Consider the following 23,664-nt stretch of genomic DNA (forward strand, 5'->3'; position numbering starts at 1 on the left):
GAAACTGCTGATATCTTGATCTGGTTCTGGAGGTGTACTGTAGGTGAAATATACTGGACACCTGCTTTGCATGGACTCAGTACTTTAGCAGCTAAAACTGCAGAAATAATGAGAAATAACCCAGTAGAACATCTGGCACACATTCAATAGGCCATTTTTGCTGACTGACTAGTTTTATATGCAAATTGTTTATAGTTTTTTTTCACTAAGCAGAAAAGGGAAGTGGATGTAGCTGGTGAAATGAAATGCTTTCTTCCTGTTGGCCCTTCCTTGTGTGATGAGCCTTATATTTTTCCTCCCTTCATGCTTCAGTACTATCAATTCCATTTCTTCCGTCTAGTTAGATACCCAGAACTCAGGAATTGTAAATGTTACCACTGGATGAACAATCTTCACTCCTTTGTGTGTGTGCATTATTGTACAGTCTAATTACATGTTCACAAATTGCTTCTCAAATAATACAATGTTGTAGTGTGATCTACCGTGTGAGGTAATTCTGAATATATCTAAAATAAATTGGATATTTTAATTATAGACTGAGATCCAGATTCTCAGTGTATATAAATCAGTATAGCACTGGAGGAGCCAGGCTGATTTACACTAGCCCAGAATCATAATAACAACATTTTCTGACTTGATTTTGCATTAAGAAAAAGTCATTAACGTTTTAAAAATATTACGTTTCTGACTTCTTTTGTAAATGGGGTGGGGAGACATTCAGAATTCACTTAGAAGACAAGATGTATGCACTATGTGATGCTGATAAACACACCAAAATCTTTTAGTGCTGTAATTTAGGTGACTATGATTCTAAGGAGAAAGAGGATTTAAGTTATCAAGAGTGTATGTCCTGATGACTCCCTGATGAAGGGAGGAATCCTAGCAGTGCAGTCCAGACTCCCATACCAAGCAAGTGACTCCTGTAATCAAATAGGTTTGTCCACTGGATCCTGAATAACATCCATGAAAAGTTCCTGACCTGCTTTTCAGGGGATAATCAATGTTGCCACATCAGGATGCCTCATCAGGGCATTGCAGTGTAATCATTCAGTGTCAAACAACGGGACTTTGCCACTGTGCGCTGTGGTGAGTGGAAGGAAGTCTCCAAAACTAGCTCAGAATTTCCTGCCAGAGTCATCCTTCCTTTTGCATCTCTGGGAGTATTTAATGCCTCAGCCTAGAGAGGAATTTTCATCAAAGAATAGTACTTTGGAATCGATACCCTGGCTGGAAGTCAGAGCTGATGTGTATCTTACTCATCAGTAAGTGGATGATATAATTTACATGCCCAGAGGTAAGAGAAGTGAGTATAGCAGAAAAATAATCTACACCTTTTTACACCATCCTGGCAGTTGCCAACAGGAACCTTTCTACTTTAGCTTGCACCATTTTCTGGCTCCTCATCTTATAATTTGAAATAGAAACTACTTTTAAACCCACTTAACAACATGTAGCTTGCACCATCTTGTACATTAATTCTGAGTTTAGCTCTGTCTGTTTGTCTAGGTCTGTGATGCCATTTATCCTAAACTACATGTTGCCTTCCATGCAGCAATGTTAATCTCTAACACATATTTAAGCAATCATAAAGATATAACAGAAACAAATGATGTCTTGTGGTTTTATATATGCACTGTGGTTATATAAATATTTCTTACTGCTGCTGATGTGAGTATGACTGAGATCATTTTAATTTAATTTTAATCACTGTTAAGGAGCAGGAACAATAAGGATTTTTACTAGGGCTGGTTAAAAAAAAAAATTCTGTCCAAAAGTTTTCAGACAGAAAATTGCCTTTTGGGAAAAAAGAGAATTTTCATGGAAAATACCTGCTTTTCCCCCATTAGAAAATAAATTTTTTTTCAGCATTTGGCAGTTTCAGTAGAAAAACCAAAACATTTTCAGTTTCTCAGTGAAACATTAAAACTTTCTGCTAAAAATTTCAACCATTTTTTTTTTCCAGTTTTCACAGGGTAAAAAAATAAAAAAAAAAATTGACTGGATCTAATTCTTATCTAAACAGGTACAGCCCACTGCTACAATACACTTGCTTATTTTTCATGTCTTTTGTATAAACCCTATCCCAAAATGCTTTTCATATTTCCGTTATACACGAGTTATGTCCCTCGTTACTGTAGTACCTGAGTGCCTCACAAATATGAATGTGTTTTTCTTTACAAAGCCTTACAGGTAGGGAATTATCCTATGTTACAGAGGAGGAATTAAAGTACAGAGATTTGGGGTACATTTACACTTCAGTAAAAGACCTGGGGCATGGCCGTGGCTCAGGTTGCAAAGTTAAAAATTGAGGTGTCAGTGTTTGGGCGCTGAGGCCCTGCAAGGTGGGAGGGTCTCAGAGCCCAGGCTCCAGCCTGAGCCTGAAAATTGACATTGCAGTTTTTAGCTCCATGAGCTTGAGTCAATTCATCTGGGCTCTCAGAGTTGGTGCTTTGGGTTTTTTATTCCAGTGTAGACCTACCCTCAGTGATTTGCCCCAGAGTCACACAGGAAGTCTAGTCTGTAGCAGAGCCAAGAACCAAACTACAAGCCCATTCTTTTTCCTGGAGCCAAATAATAAACAATAGCAGAGGGACAGAGAAATTCAGAGGCACAAGAGAGAGAGAAAAAGTACGTTTTCACATGAGCTTTGAAAAGAGGTGAAGAGTTGGAATGGAGAGGTACAGAAAGACAGGTCTAGATGGCACTGAAAAGAGACAGATGCCAGTAGACATTTTGACAGAAACAGTCCGCACAGTAGGCTAGAGAAAATCCATTTGCAGTTGTAAATACAGGAAGGTTAGTTTTGAGCTGGATTCTGAAAAGAACAGGAAAATATATGTAACCCTCATGCCTTTTTGTTTTGTTTTCACAGGTTCCAGAATCTGCTTTGGTCTAGAAAAACCTTTGTGGATAGTGTTAAAGTCTATAATCATAGCTACATTTACATGCCAGCCTTCTCTATGAAGACTGGGACAGAGCCATCCCTACGGGTCTACTACACTCTGGAGGATTTTGGTGCCAACCAAACAGTGCTGTTTGCCAATCCCAACTTCCTGCGTGACATTGGCAAGTTTTGGAAGAGCAAAGGAATTCACGCCAAGCGGCTTTCGACAGGCCTTTTCCTGGTCAGCGCAGCCCTAGGTCTGTGCGAAGAAGTAACCATCTATGGCTTTTGGCCTTTTTCAGTGGACCTGCATGGCAGGTTTATCAGCCATCATTACTATGACAATGTGTTGCCTGATTCTGGATTTCATGCCATGCCAGAGGAGTTTCTACAGCTCTGGTTTCTTCATAAAAATGGCGTATTGAGAATGCAGCTAGAACAGTGTGAGGGTCCGTTCTTCCAGTCGTCTGCCTAAGGACCATAAAGAGGAAAGGTGCGTAGGATCCACTCCATCTTAATTTCCATGTTCTCCAGAAAGAAAATAAAAAGAGAAAAGGGAAAATATTTATGGATTTGCAGAGAGCATAAAGATACTATTGTTCCATTGACAATGTGAAGGCCAAACAAGAGACAAAGTCCTTACACAGAGCATTATGGAACAGAGAAATAAAAAGCTCTCATGGAATTCACTAAGCACAGTTACGAAATTGCTGTTGGAAGCGGTACTCTTGAACTTGATTGTCACATTTTAAAAGATCAATGTAAAAGGGGTATTAAGAGTTGGAGGGAGGCAGGGCCTCAAAGGGCTTTTGCTGACTGTGCCAAATATTACTGTCTGGTGAAAACTCCATTTAATTCCAGATTAGTGCACTCTCCCCTTTGTTTGTCTGTCTGTCTCTTTCTTTCTTGCCAGGGGACCTGAGTTGTCACCAGCTCCCATTGACTTCAAGGGCAGGATCTGAGGGTGCTTAGAACCTGGTAGAACAATGCCCAGCTTTTGTAATAGAAAAAACTCCCTTATATTGGAAGACCCTTACCTAACTACAGTATTTGACAGTGGTAGTCCAGAATGCTGCAGTTTACAACCATAATAATATGATGGACTAGAGATGGTTGAAAAATGGTGATACATTTTAATGAAACTCTGACAATTTATTAATGAGAAATTTTGAAACTAAAAATGATTCAACTAGCTAGGTTTTGGCCTATTGTTGTAGAATAGTAAGTTTTGTAATAAAGGCTGCTCCTGACCAATTTACTGTACATTCTTTGAGTCTAATTCTGTATTCCTTCTTACGTCAAATGCTCACTGACATCAGTGGGAGTTTGCAGTGCACAAAGGAATGCAGGATCAGGTTCTTCATTTATTTGTAGCACAGAAAGTACACCAGTGAATATAGGTGACTTTTAAAATGTGTTAAAACAATGAAAATTCTTTGAAGTGATGTTCTATTTGTGCGATTAGTTCCCCTCCTGTTTGTATCGCAATGCTGGCCTTAAAGTCTGATTTTTTTATTTTTCTCCCCAGACTATCTCTGGCTCAAGATATTGTTTGAAAAATAAACCAGCCCTTGGGAGCACTCTTTAAAAACTACATAGCCAGCAAAAAGTAAACGTAAATGTTAGGTACTTATATAACACAGTCACTCTCGTTGAAATCAGTGAGTTAGTTTCACTTAGTCTCTGAAGAACTGGAAAGACTAGAGCAGCCTGTTTTAATTTTGGTCATTACTCAGGCAGCGGATGATCCTGGAACCTTTCTAGTGCAGTGTAAATCAGTACTCTTATTTTTAGGACTGTGACAAAAATAAAATACTGCTACATAGTCTTTGTTACAATTTCTGCTGCAAGATTAGCCTTTTACATTCAGAGCTGCATCCTTATAGCTCTCTACTCCATCATTAGTAGCCAGACATTTAGATAAATAGTCAAAACAACCACAACAGATATTGGATTGCCACAAGAATTTCTTGTGCTAAGCATATTAGCTCCAAACAGGCAACACTTTTTCTTTTTTTTGGTATGTCCTATCTTGCTTTGATGATGTTTTTATTTTTAGTGTCCACGATCTGCAATACAGAAATAATAATTTTTTAAAATCCCTCAAATGTCTGTGCAAGACAGAAACAGAGAAATCTTCACATTTCTGTTTTAACTGTACATTTCAGAATAAAATAATCTTAAGAATAATAATAATAATTCCAGAGCATGAAATAGGCATCATTATTCATGACTGCATTTCAGTCCTAAAAGAAGGTGGGTACTTATTTGGATTAAAGAGTGTTTAGAAATTAGTATGATTAAATTTGATAGGGTTCTATAATTTGCTTCATCTTGGGCTATATTAAGAAAGTACTATCAACAAATCTGATAGAATGTTGTGTAACCTGGTAATTCTTTCATCATGGACCTATTCATTTTATTTATGCAAAGGTAGTCAGCAAGGAGGGATTTCAAAGATACAAATAATGTTTTCACTGCAAGTTGTAGCAAATTTTACTAAAATGCTTTTTCTTGACCAAAATGGATAACTGTGGTTTTATTGTACATGTCAGGACTGCTACATGTTTCTGAGAAACTGCTAGCTGTACGAACATAAACAGTTTGGAATTCTGTTCTCCCATGCTTTAAGGAAATGATCTGATCAGGGTCATGAGAAAACAAGTACCTTCCCAGGAAAACTTAGTGCAATGCTTCATGCCTTGTAACTATCAGCTATCATCCTATTTTAGACTGCCTGGGTTGTTTTGGGTTTTTTGTTGTAGTGACCATGCAGAAGGCTGCCATGTTGGGGGAAAAGCTATCTGTCACTGTTCCACTGGATGTAAAGTAAAGCAGGGATGCTGCAGCTGCTGTGAGGGAGGAGAAAGCAGGTTTATAATAGAAGGGAAAGTCATGCCATAATGAAGAAGTTGATGAAATCCTAGGTTCCTCCACATATATCAACTCCAACAAGCTAATATTCTGTGTCACTGCCTCCTTCATGAAGGCAGCTTCATGCTTTAGGTAGATGAGGAAAAAAGCATTCCACCCTTCTTCCTCCAGCTATTGAAACATTGTTTTATAGAGCATATTACTTTTAAATAATTTCTGTGTGATTTCTGGAGAATTCCAGGTATTCTTTGTATTAGTTTTAAATGTATTTCAATTACTGTAATGTTTTATGCTGGCAAGAATGTTTTGTCACTAGGACTGCTCTTTGACCGTAGACATTTGGCGTTTGTACAGTGAATGCTTTAAAAATATAACTGAAACAGGATTCTGATAGTTTAAAATTACAAACTTACTAACATTTACTAGCCTGTTTAATAAACAAGAACTGGCAAATGTTCCTAAAAGAACCTCAAATACCAAAAGAAAGTGAAACTTACTCCTTTCTGTTTATCTAATGTATACTACTACTGAAAGACAAAATGTCATTTGCTATCCGATTTCTGTTAATTGTTTTCACTGGGCTATATTGAGCCCTGTGGATTTATCTCCCAAATGCTAGACATTTGAACATAGAAAGTAAGAGCTTGTCTAAATGAAGCTGTGGTATAACATCTCCAACCAGCAAACTCCATGGATTGATAGTATATGGGGCACTCTGTGAACATCGAAACAACATTCCTTGTTCTCTCCACAACACTGTGAAAATTTTTGGCTTGATGCTGAGAATTCAAAGAGAGTTTTGGATAGTTATAACTTAGAAGCAGGGCTTGAATGGCGTGATCCTATTGAGTGCTTCTGGGAATTAGGAAGTGACCTTAGTGGCTGGAGATAGCCCTGCTTTCACCAGACCTCTGAAACCAGCATATTATACCAGATCCTAATTTACTACCAGTATAATAAAATATACATTGACTACAAGGTTAATACATATTTTTTATTGTCTTGACTTTCAAAGATGCTAAGCAACCACAGCTCCTACTAAGCTCACTAGGAGAGGTAGTGGCTTATCACCTATGAAAATCAGCCTGTTTGTTGCTCTGAACTGCTTCTTGAGACTGAGACAAGTAAGGATTTTAGGCTCCTTTAAATAAATAGGCATTTTGCCTATTGGATTCGGGCCTCTGTATGCAAAATGACATGCAGTGGATAATGAAAAACCCACATTGTGCCCCTGAGTGCAATTTAAAAGTTGAACAATTCAAATGTTGGTCAAAGATAACTTCTCTTCTGTGGTCCTGATCTTCCTTCACTTGCACTGAACGTCCATTACCATTAAATTTACTGTCTTGCAGTAGTGTAGAAAGATTCCAGTCAGGATTGTAATGGTGTTACACGTATACGATGACACACGAAGGCAACGAGACATAAGTAGACACTTAAGTGCTTTGCTGAATCAGGACCTAAATTAGTCAAAGGCTACCAGCTCTCCCTTCCTCCCCAGAGAAGATAACTTCTCTTCTCTTCTCCTCAGCAGACATCATTGCAGCACCATAACAGCACAGAAAGATGCTAAAAAGTTATTCAGTAATGGGCTGACCAAAGCTGATGTTCTGTTGACTTCAATGGGCTTTGATCCTAAATCTTGATATTGTGACCATCAAACTAGAAAAGAGTCTGGTTTAATTAAATAGAGCTGGAAATTTCGCAAGAACAAACTTGCATGTGAGATTCTGTGTACTTCCACTATTAGTCAATCTGGAAATACACCTAGTAATGCAGAGAGAGGGGAATGGTTACATTAGAGCCACAAACTTCTTCTTTCTAATCTTAGTTCTGACAGTGACCTGCCTCTGTGTGGTGTTTTCCCACCTGAAATATGGAAATAAAATTTTACCTGCCTTAGAGGGGTTTGGAGCATTAATTAGCTGATGTTTGCAAAGTGCTTTGAAAATGCAAATCACTATACAAATGATTGATTTATTATTTCATCACTTCCCTTCTGATCAGAACCAAGGATTGCAAAAGCAAGTGAATATAAAAAGTTATCTATTTTGAAAATAAAATGTCAGTTGAAGATTTTTATGGAAATTTAGATAGTTCTTATTTGATAAAACCAGTTCACCCTGCCCAGCTAATAACCACCCTCACTTTTAGGGTACAGTGAAGACACTGTCTTCAGACTGTGTCAGAGGTTTTAACAGACCATGTGGATTCTCCACACTTCTCAGCAAGTGAATGTTTTTGCTTTTTAATGGAAAAAGAAAGTCAAAATAAACCACTGAGGCAAATTATGAGCCTGATTTTCAGATGCAATAGATCATTGTAGCTCCCTTCATTTCAACAGAGCTATGCAGATTGCAATCATCCAAGGGTCTGGCTGTACAGTTATAAAATTGATGGAAATAGTCTACAAACCTTTAAAACTTATAGTTTTTAAACTACTCTAAGATTATGCTATTTAGGTACTCGATATATGTTGGTTGCAACTGTGAAGCAGACATGTTATTGTAATTTAAAATTCTGCCACATCAAGATATCATGGTGCAAAAACAAATCATGCTTTGAGTGGGACAGGATGTGTTTTCCAATATGAGACCCAATTTCAATAAATATGTCCAACTAAAAGAGCATACAATATTCTGTGTATTCAAGTATACTGTATGAGGTGGAAAAAATCTTAAAAACAAAGTTTCTATGAGCAACAAAGCCTTACCAATAAATACTTGTTTTACAGGCATATATACTCTCAAATAATATATTGTCTCTGATGCATTCAAATCAAATTCAAATTCAAATCATGTTAATGTTTTCTACTTGTTGTCAAAAGATTTTGTTAGACTTTAATGAGGCAATGATTTTTTTTTTCCTGGTACCTCACTATTTGCTTTTGTTGTTTTTGGTTTTTTTCCCCCTTTTCTAATTAATTTTGCATGCAATAAACCTATTGTTTAGGAAGTTCTTTCTGTAATTCATATATATCAAAGGTCCAGTTCTAATCTCAGATGCTAATTGCTACTTGTCTTGAAAATTTAGCTGCTGTTCTTTCTTCCTGTGCTCTGTGCCATTTCTCTTCATCACAATACTAATTCCTGGTGATAGGCACTGGACCTCCGGAATTAGTTTGTCCATTAATTATCAACGCTCTTCAGGAACTAGAAAACAGACTAGATGTAAAATAGTCCTTGGCTTTACCATAGACTGAGTGCAATCAAACAGAGAATCTCTATAATAATCATAATGCACTCACAGTGTATAAGGCAACAGTGAAGAGTAAGTCAATCTTAAAATGTCTTAGGGAAAGATCTAGGCCTCTTTTATAAGCCTGACTTAACGATAGTCTATAATATTGCAAATAGCAAAGCACTGTTCATTTTGAATTTGAAGAATAAGCACTTACTTCTAAGTCAGAAAAATGAGAACTGAATTTGTAAGTCATTTTCTACCTTCCCCAGCTTTACAACTCTAGTAGTGATGACGTAATCTTGCGGCAATTTTGTGCACATGTGTAACTTTAAGGCCTTCTAAATTGTTCAGTTAGATATATGTACAATATAATTTCTTTATGCTTGCATTTTGTAAAGTGTCACTACTGATTTCTTCTGGCTATCCCTGAAAGCACATGCTGAAAAACAAATGGGGCAGATTAAAGGTGCCTAGTGATTTTTAAAAAATATTAATATAAAAGAAATAGTGGCAAACCACTTTGATAATGAAATGTCAAATTTAGCATGTGGATGATGATGAATGTAAAAGATTGCACATGATTGTTAAAACTACTGTGTCCATGCACTGAGCTGTTTTGTAACAATACTAAAAAGAGGTAAAATGAGGAAGGAAAAGTTTTTTAGCAATTTTTTTAACATGGACTACAACTCATTCCATTTACCTTTCTCTCCATGACACCTTCCAAGGTTCTGGAGTTCGTAACATAAGCTTTTTCTGTATAACCATAAAGAAACCTGCAAGAAAAACAGACAATCTATTAAGAAAGTAAATACACTTGTTTCCTGCCTTAGAAAAAGACTAAAGACCTTGTATCTCTAAAATCCAGATGGCCTGAGATTGTATCATGTCATCAGACTAATACTAGGTGGACGTGAGCCAACATGTTTGGTTTTTTTCAAACCAGGTCTCTGTCTAAACATAACAACAACGATTCCATGCTGTATATTTTGAATGCATAGAATCAAGTATTCTATTCTAGGGATGGAAAATAAGTGAATGTAGGATAGGTACAATATGTTAGGGGCTTCTAGTAAGTAAACAAAATTGAAAGGTAAGACAGATCAACACATCTGTTTTTTCGTTATAGATATTTTACATGCTCAGCCATATAAATCTGGTCAGAATTTGTGAATTCAGGTAAAGGCAAAAATTTGTCATTTTTGTCAAATGAACCCGGGCCAAGATTTTTCAAAGGTGACTAAGGCCCAAATCTTCAAAGGTATTAGGCTCCTACCTTTCATTGATTTCTATGGAAGTTAGGACCCAAACACCTCTGGGAATCTGGGTAGTAATTTTCATGGGAACAAAGGTCATTTCTGCCTATTGCTTTGTCTTGGGGGGAGGCCTGCAATCGTTGTTGCATCTGCTATTTCTGCAGTTAATGGTTCTGATCCTGCTTCTATTGAAACAGTTCTGCTCTTGTGAGTACACTGCACAGAAGGCCTGCTGAGGTCAGTGATAGGGCTGCATGACCCTTGCTGCCTTCTGTTTGTGAACTAAACATTGCAATTTGGCCCAAAGGAACTAGAAGTAAAGCAGCCCATAAAGGTTTGAGCTCTGTGAACTCTAACCTACAAGGAGATTCCCGCTACAGCTGCCTCCTCCCTGCCTTCAGCCTCTTTTTTTTTGCCTTTCAACAAGCCTTGGACTTTCTTCTTAATGTCTTTCCAGTGGGGCATTCCAAGGATGGCAATGAAATAGGATAACTAGAGGGAGGAGAAATTCACCACCCTCCCAGCTAGGTAAACAATCACAGTCCCTGTTTGTGGAACTTTATGGAGCATTGAATGCAAGCAAAACTCAAACCAACGTTGATTCTGAGTACTTTTGATGCTTGGTTTGAAATTTTGCATATCTTTAGTCAGCAGGAAATGTAATGTGTGTTTCAAATGGTGCATGATAAGCTAATCTGGACCAGTTTGTGGTTGACATTGGTGCTGATGCACAAGACAAAATGTATCTGGGCATTAGGGCCTGGCCACAACTGAAGTACTTGCTTTCTCTCTGGTTCCTGGTTAGCGATGCTAGCCATTCCCAAAGGGGCACTCAGGTGGGTCTTCAACATTTTACAGTCTCAATGCACAGTGATTAATTTCACACTTAAATTGTAATAATTTGCATTCCTCCCTATGTTTCCCAATTCATTGAAAAGTGTGATGGTAATGTAAATTTCATGTTCTTGACATGGTATTTAAAGTGGATAAGCAAAAACAATTATGCCTCTGAGATTGTATAGTGCCATGGATTCATGTTTCCCCAGTGAATGAAATGTATATTTATTGTATCATTTATAATGTATGTAACCTTTACAAGCTGGATGTTGTGTCAAAATGACATGAATCCTTGGGTGAATATCTCCTTGAATCAGCATCATTTTGGCATACTCAGGAGCAAAAGTACTTTGTGCAGAGTGTTCAAACATCACAGAATGTGTTGTTGTTTAGAGTCTTGTGATTAGGTCTTAAATCTAATCCTTTCAAATGTAGCAAATATTTGCTGATGGCTAAAACTGTTACAAGGACTAAAGTTTAATCTTTCTTTGCCTGGCAATAACTTATTTTCTGTTTTTAGTATAACCTATTTATTTTCGAGTAGCATACAGTGCTGCAATAAAGAATGTCTACCTTCAAGATGGCTATGGTGATTGTGCATAAACAATGTCTAGATGTCAAAATAGCAAAGAGTTCTTCATTATAGAACTTATTTAACAACTGTATTTTGCTGTCTTTTTCTAGCCACATTTTACAAGACATACCATGAGCATTTCTTGTGATTTTTAGGAAAGTCCTATTTGTAATATTCAAGATATGGACCATAACGGATTTATAGTATTCCATACCTTTTTTTCCATAGCCTGAGTCATACCAAGCATGATCAGAAGGAACAGGTGCATTGTTTTGTTTAATTTTGATGGAACTTTTTCAGAAATAAATGTTATGTTGTTTATAATTTGGATTTAATTAACTTAAGAAATAAATATCTCCATTTTCAGAAATGAAAGCATTATTTGTGGGACTTCTTTTTCTTCTTTTCCCCATCATCTCTCTATATATGCTCAAAAGAACAAGGCCATTTCCACTTCCTCTTTATGTTGCGTACAAACATAGTTTGTTGTCCTGTTCAGATTTGTATTCATTGTCCCCATTTGATATTTGTCATCTTTACTATTTTGTCTACTTTTTTTTTTTTTTTTAATTCCTTTGTTGTTTAAGTGCCTGATCCAATTCTCACTGAAGTAAATAGGACAAATGCAACCCTGGTATAACTTGACTAAGCCAGAGCTGAATTTGGCTCAATGGGAGTCTGTCTGCTGCCTTTCAGAGGAGTTCAGTCAGGCACCTAGTTAATAGGGAAAATTCACTATACCACTTCAGGTGGGCACAAAATTTCAGTGCAGGATAACCAAATGGACAGAAAAAGGTGCTGATCCTGTAGTTGGATCAGTGTGTGGAGGTGCTGCTCAGTGATTTGCCTGCATGGATCAGATTACAGAATCAGGGACAAAGATGCTAATAATCACATATAAGCAAAGGCCTACATTTTCAAAAGTGACCAGTGATTCTGGGTATCTCAACTTTTGGGTACCCAACTTACACCACCTTAAAAGGCCAAATTTTCAAAGGCCAGGTGCTCAGCATTTTCTGAAAACCAGGTCCTTTCAAGGGGTCTGAAGTTGCCTATCCAAATTCCCTCACTGATGAGAAAACCATAATGGCCTGCTTTGCTTCGTTTTTCTTTTTACTTTCTCATTTTTTAATATATTGACTCTCCCACTTTTGATCACCTACTAATTTTCTATACTTGTCTGTTTATACCAAAGAGAGTCTGTCTATACAGAGAGGTGCAAGTGAGCTGGGGGTTCGTTTGGTTGAGAATGCCATTCAGGTCAGCACTCCTGTCAATTGAGTGTTCAATAGACTGTAAGCCCTCCAGGACAGAGGCTTTTTGTTCTGTTTGTACAGAGCTGAGCACAATGGAAGCCATCTTCCCTGCCTGGGGCCCCTAGGTGCTACAGCAATACATATAAATTGCAGAGCAAAATGTCAACTCCCTATAGCTAGATTCAACACTCAGCTAGATGAGTATTAGTTGAAAATTCTGACTGCGTGCTCTACTTGCTTTTTCTATGCGCTCCAATGCTGACTCGCTGTGTGACCTTAAGTCAAGTCCTTTAGCCTCTCTGTGCCTCAATTTCTGCACCTGTAAAATGGGGATAACATCTCACAGAGCTGTTGTAAGGATTTTAATATCTGTTAAGTGGTTTTAATCCTTTTATGGAAGTTATCTATAGAATTGCAAAATGCCAGCAGTAGCCAGGCTTCACTATGCTTCTTCATTCTGACCAGGATCAGCAATGGAGTGGCTAGAATATGGCAGACAAGACCATTCTTGCAATACTCTGACAGAAGCAGGACATGCTAGATATCCCACGTGAGATCCTGTTCTCCCAAGATTCCCAGCCCAGTTTTGGACACTTGATTGGTTTGGATAGCTTGGTTAAGTATTCTAATCTTTGAATGCCGGTTTGTCCAATCGAAGTAGTTACACAGCCTCCATCTCCATGGCATCTTAACTCAATGGAAGTATAATTTTCTGAGATATCATTTCCATCACTATATGTGAACAGTGACTGGAGCTCAAACGGAGGAAGCAATCCAAAATTAAGAAATTTGCTGGGCACAGTCCAGTAAGAACTCCAGTTTAGTCATTACTGAGAATGTTACCACCGATAGTTTGTGGGAAAGATGCCCCATCAGTATAAATCACCATAGCTCCACTGACTTCAATAGAACGATTCTGATTTACATCCGTTAGGTCCTGCATGCAGAAGTGTAGGAACAAAACTGCTACTGCTTAGCACAGAGAGGATCTAACATGGGGATCTTTGATATGCCCACTCGCGGCAGCTAGATAATAAAATGTCTAGATTTATTAACAAATAAGAAACAGTGCACAGAAAATGCTCCCATACAAATGGCTGATGATGAGGCATTCCAAGGATAGCATGAATACCAAGTTGAAAGAACAGTTTTGAGATTAAAGTGCACAATTGGGAGTCAGGAGGTGAAGGTGATATTTCTGGCTTTGCCACAGATTTCCTGTGTGCCCTCGAGCAAGTCACTTCACCTCTTTGTGCCTGAGCTGCTCCCTCCCTCAGACATGAATAATACTTTCCTATCTTACAGACGCTGAGGCTAAATATTTTTAAAGCACTTTGAAATCCTCAGAGGTAGGGAGATGTAGAGGTATTAACAGAGGAGACCTTGGCTCTAGAGGTATAAGCTGTTTCACACACAAGTGAATCCATGACTGAATGCCACACATGTCAGTATGACAATCAATTTTACCATATCTAGCCAGAGAGAGTTTAAATATGTACGGCTGCATTAACTCTATTATGATTAGTTTTATGTTTTACCAATGCAGTTTTCCTACATTGTCCTTTCAGTGCTGGGGAATACATAGAATGGTGATTAGATTCGGGCCATGCACTTCAGATGTCTCGCACATGCTCAAGTGTGGTATTTGCTGTTTTAGTTCTATAATGAAAACCATCACCCTGCTTCGTTTGATCATCTTCCAGCAGATGACTGGAGTGTTTTATCATGAGATCCCAGCAAAATATTTCCAGTAAGAGATCTTAAAGTATGGAAATAAGTTTGCTAACCATTTGAGAATAGACAGAACTTAGGTACTTAGCTACATGTTTGTTACCAAAGAGAAGTAGAATAAAGTTAAGTGCCTAGAACTCAGTTTGAACAAAAGAGCAAAAAAGCCAAATTCTATAGGAAAAAAAATGAATGGAGACTTAATGCATTGCTACTTAAAAGTAAATAAAAATGAACAAAGATGGATGCAAAGCATAAATTCAGATCAAATCAGGATTTTGACTCCTTAGCTCTCCCACACTCCACAGTTTGTGGGCGTTTGAATCTAGGATCTTGGATTGGGTCTTTGGAGATCAGGGATAGTTCTAAAATTCAAACCTGGGTTTAGAATGCAACATTCCTTTCTCCCAGTTTCCAGCGTGGTTTGAGTCGGGCCTATCTCCAAATAGAATCATTTATGGATTTATGTCTCAGTGTCAAAATATTAGTATTATCCAGATCAGTCTGATCTTTAACAGTGAGTTGTAATGATAAAGGCTGCAACTCTTTGTATTAAACATTTAACCTGACATACTGCATAAACTCCTAGAGATCAACGTTAAGAGATTGCTGATTCTGACTTTCAAGCCTCAAAGCAAACATGGTTTACCCTTTGTGTGTCTGCAATACTAAAACTGCAAATGTTACAAAAGCAAGTAATACTGAGGATGGTTGGTTTAATTTAAGTGCAGTTCTGATGAACCTGAAAACAGCTTTGTGTTTGACTTGTTGTGCCCAAACAGAACAGATCCTGTTAACATTGCTCCCTCCCTGTTGTAGAAGGAACACCGCTGGGTTTGTGTCAATTCAGGCTCAATGAGTTTAATCCCAATACCCACTGAAGTAAACAGAAGTCTGTCCATTGATTTCAATGGGCATTGGATCAGCTCATCTGACCATTCAGTCTGACCTACCTTCTGATAATGCTAATAACTGCAATTCTGATGAAGATACCAGTCCATCAGAAACTCAATTCAGTATAAAGACTTATTTTACATACACACTGAAAAGCCATCAAGTGCTAACAATTTTCAGTCACTACCAGTCAAGTTGGATTTGATCCACTGATCAGAAGGTTCTGTGACCTATTTCCAGTTCCCTGATCTATCTATTCACCAGGTAGGTACTTTCCCTCCTTACCATAAACTTATCAAGTAAATGCATTTAATTAGATGGGCTTGTTCATGAACAATACCAGCAATGTAGATAAAGTGCAGAATACATTAGTCATGTGCCTGTTGTATATGCTGCCAAAGGAGTATTTAGTACTGTAAAAAAGACTCAAGCAAATTTTCAATTGGGGTATGTCCTCAGGTCACATGGAATTTTGTGAATGCCATTTAAAAATAATAGTAATAATAATACTTAGAAGTGTACCTGTTAAAATTTACCAATAAGACGCATTATTATACTGAGAAATTTGATCCATTAGTTCGTATAAAGGATACTGAAGATTCTTTTAATGTATTAACTAGCTGCACTACAGTATCAATGTTGTGGGTAACAGCGGGTAACAAACATTCAGAATTTATGTTTAGAAGTGATCTGAAATGCTATTAAAAATAAAATAAAATAAAAAACAAAGCTGTGTATGATCCCAAATCACTAACAGACTATGCCTGGAGTTCTAATATTAGAAATAAGCAAATTTTAAAATGAAATCAAGTATTTGAGAAGCAGCTGACTGCAGCACTTCCTGGCAAGCAGGCATGGCATTTTCTCTCCCTGTGACCAGGTACAGGAAAGGGAAGCAAAAGCTGGACATAATTCCATTAGAATAGTTTTGGTATCTTTATGAATAAAAATGTAATTTTTATCACTTTTCAGATGCCCTTTATGAACTCAGATCACTCAAATAGTTCTCTTCGGATTGATTATTTTTTTTAAAAGCCAACAAAATTTAGGGCTTAAGTCAACATGCACTGAAGTCAAAGGAAACAGTTCAATGGGTATTGATCATGCCATTAGTCCATAACAACGACTATTGCCATCGTAGACATTTGGTTTATAGATAATGAAGTTAGGGAGGTGGCAGTATACACTAATTTCTACTGCTTTTAACAATCCACTCAGGTGCAGTGCTCCAGTCTGATCAGACACTCTCTGAAGTGAAGGTTATGCCATTGCCTTCAATGTGAGTAAGTTCATGGCCACAGCTATGTATGTGCACATGCTAGTCCTGGTTCAATAGAGTTACACTAGGGCCGGAGTGAAGTAATGTGGTGAATCAGGCCCAGTCTCACACTTTGAAATAAACACATCTGTATTTCAATGCTCACCAATTTGGCTCATATATTGAAAATGCGATCAAAGTTTTCTGCTCTTGTTTTCTTGTTAATGGTTTGCATTCCATCACCCAGACACATCATAGGCTAGATTTGCTGCCCTGCACTTTGTACAGCCATTTACACCAGTACAGAGTGCAAAGTTGGGGTAAATTGTTACCATTTTGACTTGATAGCCTTTTGCACCCACTTTGTATTCAATGTGCACTGGTGTAAACAACTATACAAGGTGCAGGGAATGGTATACATGGCCCCAATTGTTAACCAACTTAAGTCTTGGTCCTGGGAAGGAACTGAGCACCCCCAGCTTCCTTGTGGGATCAAGTCCTTCAGGAAGAGATCAAATTATACAATGGTTCGGTTCAAGACTGCCAAGATATTTCAGGGAGAATGATATTGAAATGTGTCTCAAAGTTTTCCCACACATTTAGTACTCATTTTAAATGAGAGACTCCCCAACCTATAAATTAACTGCCTGCTTTATCCACCCATCATTACAATCTTCAACTCACAACTATTGGATAAGATCACTTGTTACTGATAGATGCTATATGCAGAAGAACCGCTGTTGGTGACATACTAGACATGTCCGGGGGATGGGGCAGGATGACAACAACATGACACAAAAGAAAATAATGAGTGACAGTGACATGCCTATGGATTTACTGACAGACATGTCACTTTCTACTCAACTTACATGTAGTCTGTCAAAGGGTTTGGCTGCTAGAGTGATTGAACATCTAGATGAATGTTTGTATGGATAAAGGATACAAATGGCAACACAATATCTTTGTGGTGTGGAGTGTAGGTTCCCACTCGTGAAACTAGGAACATGTTAATCAATGTAGGATGCAGCAGCCCGGTTTAAGCTCTTTTCCCTGTCTGTGGTATCTGACATGTCCTGGATAAATGAGAGAAATTGTAGTGAGAGAACTTGCTTTTCCATATCAATCATGGGTTGTTTGCAGCTGACTAGAATGAATATATTGTGTCAGTTAATAATATGACTATAATGACTAGACATGGTTGAACAGACCTATTAAGTAATCTTTTCCATTCCAGCTGGGTTTAATGTAGGATTGTACCTTTCAATATCTTTGTGCACTCTATTTTTACACAACTCATGGGTTGGAGCTGCCATTATTTCCCTTGTGAGACCATTTATTCATCTAGTGGACCTCAGTTGTTTTGCATTGTTTCCTATTAGTCAGACTCCATTTTCCTTTGTTCCAGGCTGATATTAAGAAGAAAAGTTTAGCTGTTAAGGTCAGGAGGGGTAAATCTCTTCTATGGGAATGTAGTAGTACAGTTTAGTAGAGGAAGGCATTGAACAGAAGGGGTAGAGGAAAGCTAGGTGATAGAATTATAGGTGGAGCTCATAACATCACCTATGGTTAAGGTTGCTCAACACTTTCCATTATAAGACCCTGTTTTCAGTTGCTTATAACTTTTGTCAAACTTTACCATTCAGGCTGAAATTTTCCATACTGGTATTTACCTCTGGATGATTTTATTTATTTATATTTGAGGTTTCAGCTAAAATGGTTCAACTGTTGCTCAGATCAAGGTTAGGGAAATAGACATTGTTTTGCCCATGTTAATTTTTTTTTTTTTTTTTTGACAATTGTGTAGTTGAAATGCTCAGGGTTGCGCGGGGGGGGGGGGGAAGAGAAATACAGGAGAAGGGGGTGGAGAATGAATAGGAATAGAGGGGGCAGGAACTGAGAGTTAGGGGGGCATGATCCAAGGAATGCTTGGGAGAGAGAAGAGAGGAGAGCAGGAGCAAATGGTAGGGGATGGGGATAGAGACTGGCTTGGGGAGTACAGGGGTAGAAGACTAGATCACACTCCCCTCCAGAGCCTGGAATCAAACCCATGAATCCTGAGTTTCTACATTGCTCCGCTCTCACCAAAAAGCTGTAAATGCCACTGGCAAAGTGTGTATCTCATCCCCTTTTAGTGCCATTTCCACACAGAGGACAACTGCCTGCTACTGCAACCATGACTCTGCTAGCTCAAGTGGTAGACCTTGTGCTGTAGATCGAAAAGTCTGATCCTTATGCATAATCCACGTATGGGAATAATATGGTTCCAGATGACAGAATTTCTGTGTTTTCAGTTATTTTTAAAACTATATTAGAAGAACATTAAAATTGCAAAGTTGAGCACACAAAGGTTAGGAAATGCCAACGTTAAGGTTGCTTTCTAGAGTCTTAATTCAGCCCCATGGCACATATGCATCATGAGACAGTCTTTAATGATATAATTGCATACTTTTTTTCCTCCCATAGGATCCCTGCCTCATTCAGGGCACAGGATGAATAGTGATCTGGGACTGAATCATGGCTGTGTAGTGAAGACTGTGTGAGACCCCCTGCCTCGTTTGCTCCAGACCTTGGAAGGTTTGTAGTGACTGAAGTAGGGTATTGCAAGAAGAGACTGGATGGTGTGATAGGGTATACAAACCCCACACTGGTCAGGAAGGGCTTACGGAGCTGCTGTGGGTTCAGTCAGCACCACTTTGGTACACCTGGTGTCAGGCTTAGAAGGAGAGGGGGGAGTCCAGCTTAGTTGGCTGTGAGGAGGAGTAGACTTTTAGTTCCCATTTTTGAGAGAGAAGCCTGGCTCGGTCTGGGAACTGCTTGAAAGACTATCTCCTGCCAGAGCCTCCCTGAAGAAAGGTTGGCCTGATGCTGGGCTATTGTTTGCTTTTGCTACCAGTGCTATGTTCACTGTTGTGGGTCAAGACAAGCTGCAGGTGATGCCCTGCTTGAAGGCAGAGACCGTCTTTTTTCCAGGAGACAGTGCGCCTGACCAAGGACCTAGCAGTGGTTGGCTGAGAGCCCAGCAGTGATCCTGTCGGAGATGGTGTAAAAGCTGGCTGGAGAACTGGGTGTTATGCCTGCCTCTGGGGCAAGGAGTCCCTGTGTGGTGCTGGGCAAATGACTTAACCCAAACTTTTCACAAGTGGTGACTAATTGCAACTTCCTCATTTGCTGGGTGCCTGACTTGAGACCCTGGGGTCTGACCTGCAGAAGCACTGAGGAGCACTCACAGCTGCAACAGAATTCCCTGGGAGCTGTGTTTTCAACATATAAAGTGCTGTATCAGGCTAAGAAATCAGGTTCCAGTCATCTCAGATTGGGCACCCAAAATCAGTGGGAACTTTTGACCATATTGGTCTTTATCTCTCTGCCTCAGAGGGAGTTAAGCATTCTCAAAGGTTGGTCAACTCGGTGTTGCCATGCCTAACCAGTCAGTGGTCTCTTACTTAGTGGTATTCTCAGCTAGATGGCCAGGCTCTCCATACAGGGAACTGAGAGAGTTGGGCACCTAAGAAAGGGATCTTTAGACACCAGCAAAATGATTAGGGAGCCACCTATGCTAGTGAGACATGAAATGCTGTAGAGAGGGGCTTAAGCACCAAAACATTTGATGTCCTGCAACCAGCTGTGAGTGTGGCCAGGGATAGTTGCCTCTCTCTGCTTTGGATCTTCAACCACAAATCCTTGCCTGGAATTAGGCACCAAAGCAGATAATATAGCAGGTGAAACAGTCTCTCTCTCACTCATGTTTGATACCTCTCTCACGCTATCCTTACGTTTCCCTAGGCCCTTGGCTGTCTCTTGTGTGGGAGCTGTACTTCTCTCTTCCCTGCCCCCATCTCCATCATTGGCCTGCATCCAGGCTCCCACTAAAGGGTCTGATAGGTGTCAGGTCTTTGGCATGTCCGAGCATGTCTAAGGGATCAGAACCCTCTGGAGAGAGAGGTGTTCCCCAGACTCATTTGAGGGTCCCCTTTGGACCTCCCAGGCTTTGGTTTGAGCAACTTGAGACCCTTTCTCATTAGCCGTGAGATGTGTCACCACTTAGGCAGCTTAGCAAAAAAGCTTTGGCGCTTGTAGGGCTAGGCAGCAGCTGGGTGGCAGCTTTGAAAACGTCAGGTATGACAGATCTGGACCATTTCCTGCAGCATCCTGGACAAACCTTATGGAATTAAGTTAAACTTTATGGAATTAATATCTGAGGAGTTCATTGTATTAATAATGCAAATGTTTATGTATTATTGTGGGACTGTATGGAACATTTCTACAGGGGAGACATGAACTCTGAGCTTCATATAATGTGTCAAATAAGAATGAACTTTTGAAGATAGGTTAGGTTCCCGGGAAATCTCCAGGGGAAGGTGTATGAAAGTACCCCCTCCATTGTGAAAGAAGCTTTGACCTGAGGCAGGGATCTTTGTTGGCTGATTAGCTGCTACACGAGGACGAGATCAGAGGCCCATACTTTATAAAGAAGTGACTCTCAGATTCATGGGTGTTCTGGTTCTGAACCAAGGTGGTTATGAACTTGTAAGCACAGAAAAAAGCTTTGGTGGGGTTTGAAGAACTGACTCCTATCAGAGCCCTTGTTAGATTTGGGGGGATCTCTGGTAAGCTCATTAGCATGTGTGTAGGTTCTTTTATCATTTTAATATGTTTTCTCTGCAATGCTTTCACCTTAAGAATAAACATGCTTGCTTAGAAAGAGCTGTGTGATATCTTAACTGTGAGCAATTTCGCTGTTTATAGCCTCTAAGGCAAATGCAAAGCAGGCCTCTACTTAGGCAGTCTGACTTGCTGGGGAATTCACAATGTAGGCAGGGAACTCTGAAGCCTGGATATACCCCAATTAGGAGGGAGAGAGACATGGGTTTCCATCCAAGAGCGGTGATGGCTGGGAGCCAGAAACCTTAAGTGAGTGGCTCCACAGTAGCAGCATCTGTCCTGCAGAACTGGACCCAACTTCCCGTTCTAGCCCATTGGCGCTTGTCATAGCACCATGTGAATGGGGTCCTCTCACTGTGACACCCTGCCTGGCTGGATCACCTGTCCCGTGGTTGGCTATGGAAGGCCAAATAAAATGATCTGGCAGGCTGGGTGCAGCCCTCTGGCCACCAGTTGCCCCATCCCTGCTCTAAAGTGTTTGTAAACAGGTGGAGTCTCAGGTCCCACTCTCCTTTGAACAGAATATCCACATGAGAGGACATCCTGGCCCTACTGAAATCAATGGGAGTTTTGCTATTGATTTCAATGAGGCTAGCATTCCATAATAACATACCAAAACTCTTCCTCACCTGCAGTTTGGCTTTATTAATAACTCAGGTAAAGCTACCCTTTTGACTTAAGCAGTTAGCCAATATTTGGGGCCTTGCAGGATTGTTTCCATTAGGAGGACATATCAGTGATATAAGTCAGCCAAATTCCGTGTGTCCATTTTTTGTAAATAAACTATACACCAAAGTCCTGTTTCCCTAAGTGCAGTAGGAACAAACATCTGGCAGTTTCCTTGGTCAGTAATCCCCAAGTCTACCACTCCAGTGAGCTCCGTGCCAAGAAGCTCCATCTCTTAGCTTCCGTTAAGGGTCATGCTCACCATCGCTTATCCCACAGTAAATCTAATATTCTTGTACTTCAGTAAAGCATTGGACATGGTACTACATGGGAAACTATTAGTTGTATTAGAGACGATAGGGATCAGTACAAGAACTTTAAAATGGATAAGGAACTGGCTAAAGGAGAAAAGGCGGCAGATTGTGTTGAAAGGTGAACTATTGGACGGGGAGGGATATTACTGGTTGATTTTCTCAAGGACTGGTCTTGGAACCAGTCTTATTCAATATTTTTATTCATGACATTGTCACAAAAAGGAGTGGGCTAATGAGATTTGATGATGATACAAAGTTGGGAGGCATCGTCAATACAGAGGAGGATCGAAATATTATTCAAGCAGATCTGGATGACTTTGAAGATTGGAGTGACAGAAATCAGATGAAATACAATAGTACAAAGTGCAAGGTCATGCACGAAAGGTCTTACAATAAGAATTTCTGGTATAAGCTAGGGGCTCATCAGCTCGAAGCTCCAGAGGAGGAGAAGAGACCTGGATGTCTTGGCTGATCTCAGGATAATTATGAGCCACTAATGTGATATGGCTTAGAAAAAGACACACGCAATGCTAGCATGTATCAGGTTAGGCATCTCCAGTAGAAATAGAGAAGTATTAATACCATTGTACAAGGCACTAGTAAGACTTAATTTAGAATACCGTGTATAAGTCTGGCTCCCTCATGTTCAAGACAGATGAATTCAAACTGGAACAGGTGCAGAGAAGAGCTATTAGGATGAGCAGGCAAATGGAGTGCCTATCTTATAAGAGAAGAACTTGGCTTGTTTAGCCTACCAAAAAGAATTCTGAGATGAGCTATGACTGCTCTCTGTAAATGATCAAGGAAGTAAACACCACTGTAGAAGTAAACTCTTCACTGTGAGTGAAGAGTTATTTAAGCAAAAAGACAATAGTTGGCATAAGAACAAATGGATATAAACTGCAAATGAATAAATTCAGGTTGGAAATTAAAAGAACATTTCTAACCATTAGAGAAGTGAGGTTCTGGAAAAGCCTCCTAGCAGGAGTTATGTGGGCAAACAACTTAATTAGATTTAAGGACGCTGGACAAATTTATGAATGGGATTGTATGAATGGGTTGCTTTTGATGGTAGGAGGATAGCACTCAGCAGCCTTTGGTGTCCTTTCAAGGTTGTCTCATGTCCCTGATAGCTCATGCTTCAGGCGTTCATCCACTAACCTGCAGGGGTCAAGAAAGGATTTCTCACCCCCATCATACGCAATGTATTCTGGAATTTTTGGTCTCCTTTCTCGGAAGCATCAGGGATGGCCCTGGCTGGAGATGGGACACTGGACT

At 39.4% G+C, this 23,664-nt stretch overlaps 1 protein-coding gene across 2 annotated transcripts in view; it reads left to right on the top strand.

Annotated features, from left to right (window-relative positions):
- ST8SIA1 (ST8 alpha-N-acetyl-neuraminide alpha-2,8-sialyltransferase 1) overlaps positions 1–4,147 on the top strand; it is a 172,331-nt gene extending 168,184 nt beyond the window's left edge. For both annotated transcript variants that reach the window (XM_067559234.1, XM_067559233.1), the window contains exon 5: positions 2,873–4,147. In XM_067559234.1, coding sequence (XP_067415335.1) covers positions 2,873–3,359 — 487 coding nt within the window. In that variant the 3' untranslated portion in view covers positions 3,360–4,147. The remainder of the gene's footprint in view (positions 1–2,872) is intronic.
- Positions 4,148–23,664: the final 19,517 nt, after the last annotated feature.

This window comes from Emydura macquarii, unplaced genomic scaffold (assembly GCF_026122565.2).
Source record: "Emydura macquarii macquarii isolate MOO-44397 ecotype Brisbane River unplaced genomic scaffold, CSIRO-AGI_Emac_v2 contig_2205, whole genome shotgun sequence".
Classification (NCBI taxonomy): Eukaryota; Metazoa; Chordata; order Testudines; family Chelidae; genus Emydura; species Emydura macquarii.